This window comes from Etheostoma spectabile, unplaced genomic scaffold, assembly GCF_008692095.1.
Source record: "Etheostoma spectabile isolate EspeVRDwgs_2016 unplaced genomic scaffold, UIUC_Espe_1.0 scaffold431, whole genome shotgun sequence".
NCBI classification, from domain to species: Eukaryota; Metazoa; Chordata; class Actinopteri; order Perciformes; family Percidae; genus Etheostoma; species Etheostoma spectabile.
The window spans coordinates 24712-27639 of NW_022605607.1; the positions used below are offsets into that span (position 1 = coordinate 24712).

Sequence of the window (2928 nt, forward strand, 5' to 3'; positions counted from 1 at the left end):
AGTCGCAAAAGTGACAAGAAATTCAAAAAAGTCTCAATTAGAAAAAAAGCTTTAAAAAATTGGAATTGAAATTTTAACATTTTGTTGTTCTTTTTATACACTTTTTTTTACTTTTAGTCACTTTTTTGTCTTTTTGTTAGAAACTTTTGTCAATTTTGTCCTTTTTGGTAAAAGATACCAGAAGAAGTAACAAAAATGTACAAAGTTGACAAAATTTTAAAAAAACAAAAAATTTTCAAGGCCAAATGTGAAGAATTAAAAAAAGAGTCAAAAATAGACAAAAGCTTTAGGAAAAAAGTGGAATTGAAATTTTCCATTTTTGTTGTCCTTTTTTACACTTTTTTTACTTTAGCTCTCACTTTTTGTTCTTTTTGGGGAAAGAGTCGCCGGTCAATTGTTTACAAAATTTCAAAAGGCGACAAATGTGAAGAAATTAAAAAAAGAGTCAAATAGAAAAAAAGCTTTAAAAAAATTGGAATTGAAATTTTAACATTTTGTTGTTCTTTTTTTACACGTTTTGACGCTTTTGTCAATTTTATTCCTATTTTTTTGTCACTTTTTAAAATTTTGTTTTAGTCTTTTTTTTTTATAATTAATTTTCCTATGTTTTTTACAGTGTGTTCTACATGAGGGTAGTATTTTAACAACTTCAACTTTAAGCTGTTCCATGCAGTGTGTTCGGTTGTCTGACTACAGACGTAAAAGTGAAGGAGAATGGCGTTTTTTTTGTTTGTTTTTCAGTCTAACTTCACGTACCGTCTGTAGTTTTTTCTTCAGGTCCACGTTAGCTTCTTTGTAGCTTTTGGATGTGGATTGCAAGTAATAAATGGCCAGTCTGAAAGATAAAATCTCAGGATATTACCATCAAACAACCTTAAAAGGATATGAAGACAACACGGTAATGCAATATATCTTTAAAGGATGACTCCAGTATTTTTAAACCTATTTTTCCCGTATTAAGCAAGAAAACAAGCTGTAATGTTAATGAACATTTGTGTCAGTCTGCGTCCACTAAAAGTTGTGTTGTTGCCGTGAACAGAAATCCCAAACCCACCAGACTCCATGTAAATAATCACTACTTTTAGCGTGTATAGAGCAGCATATCTCCACCAGACTCCATGTAAATAATCATTACTTTTAGCGTGTATAGAGTAGCATATCTCCACCAGACTCCATGTAAATAATCACTACTTTTAGCGTGTATAGAGCAGCATATCTCCATCAGACTCCATGTAAATAATCACTACTTTTAGTGTGTATAGAGCAGCATATCTCCACCAGACTCCATGTAAATAATCACTAGTAGGGTCCAGGTTGAACAACTACCAGAGTTACCCTTAAAGATATGCAAAAGAAAATACATTCATACAGTCTGCTGACAACTCACACCATGAGCAATATGAAGGGTAGCACCAGTCCGGGGTTAGAGGCATAGCTGAAGACTTTACTAAACCAGGCAGGGAAGTCCGACTCAAGGGTCTCCTGGATCACATCGAACATACGGTTCTTCCCACTAAGGAGAAGAGAAGGACAGAAAGTTAACCCTCCTGTTGTCTTTAGGTCAAATTTCACACCTTTCCAAAAAGTTCAATCAATACTTTTGACGCTTTTTATTAATATCTCTAATTTTTTCTCACGTTTTTGTCCCTTTTTTCAACACTTTTTCAATGTTTGTCACTTTTTTTGGCATTTAACACCACATAACACTAACTCATTGACTTTAGTTTTAGTTATTTTTGGAATTTATGGTCAATAAACCTCATGTATAGGAAATTATACCTATTGTTTGACTTAGAAAAGCAAAAATTAGGAATTATTTAGGCTAAAATTAAAGGAATGGATGTTGATGATAATCACAGACTGGAATATGTCCCCTTTACTCACTACATCTTTCAACACACTTAGCACTTTGTTTTACAATGTATAAAATATAATAAGACCCAAATTAATGACGTAGAGATTTGTAATTGGCAAGAGCGTTGGAATCAATCATGTTTTTGGGGAATTATAAGAACATTGAATAGGACACGGGTCAATTTGACCCGAGGACAACACGAGGGTTAAAATATGAGTATTCCAGACACGAGGGTTTAAAAGATGAAGTTACAGAACGAGGGTAAAAGATAATACCAGGACACTGAGGGTTAAAAGAAAGTATTCCAGGACAGAGGGTTAAAAGATGAAGTATTCCAGGACGAAATAGTTGCCCCCTGGTTCATGAGTTGATAAAAAGCCTGTTGCATGAAAAGAAGACGCCAGACTCGAACAAGCATGTTGTACTTTCCCCCTGTGGGACCAATACAGGACACATTATTATTGTTTTTGTTATTATTATTATTACTGACCTGAAGGGTCCGCAGTCGAAGGAGGGCGGGATGGTGACGATGGTGTAGATGGCGGGCAGCGTGGACAGGAAGAGGATGACCAGCAGCATGGCCATGTAGAAGTTGTTGGAGCCCGAGGCCTTGAAGACGCGCTCCTGGGGCACGTTGCAGCACATCACGGCCCAGCACTGCAGGTACATGGACACGTGGAGCCGCAGGAGGTTCAGCGCCGGCAGGCAGGGCGCGTAGAAGGCCCCCATCCTGCAGGGACAGCACCGGCACTGTCTGTCACTGTCTGTCCCTGCAGGCAGGGCGCGTAGAAGGCCCCCATCCTGCAGGGACAGCACCGGCACTGTCTGTCACTGTCTGTCCCTGTCTGTCACTGTCTGGCCCTGTCTGTCACTGTCTGTCCCTGTCTGTCCCTGCAGGCAGGGTGCGCGTAGAAGGCCCCCATCCTGCAGGGACAGCACCGGCACTGTCTGACACTCTTTTACTGTCTGTCACTTTTTTATCTTTTTTTTACTTTTTATCTTTTTTTTTTACTGTCCGTCACTTTTGGTCTTTTTTTTAAACTTTTTGTCATTTTTTGTCTTTTTTTTAACGA

General features: G+C 38.0%; 1 protein-coding gene across 1 annotated transcript in view; it reads right to left on the reverse strand.

Annotated features, from left to right (window-relative positions):
• The window catches only part of tmc1 (transmembrane channel-like 1), a 39286-nt gene that overhangs the window by 1375 nt on the left and 34983 nt on the right, over positions 1 to 2928 (reverse strand). The window contains exons 14-16 of the mRNA XM_032511654.1: positions 2346 to 2585; positions 1388 to 1513; positions 757 to 835 (exon numbers count right to left, since the gene is read on the reverse strand). Coding sequence (XP_032367545.1) covers positions 757 to 835; positions 1388 to 1513; positions 2346 to 2585 — 445 coding nt within the window. The remainder of the gene's footprint in view (positions 1 to 756; positions 836 to 1387; positions 1514 to 2345; positions 2586 to 2928) is intronic.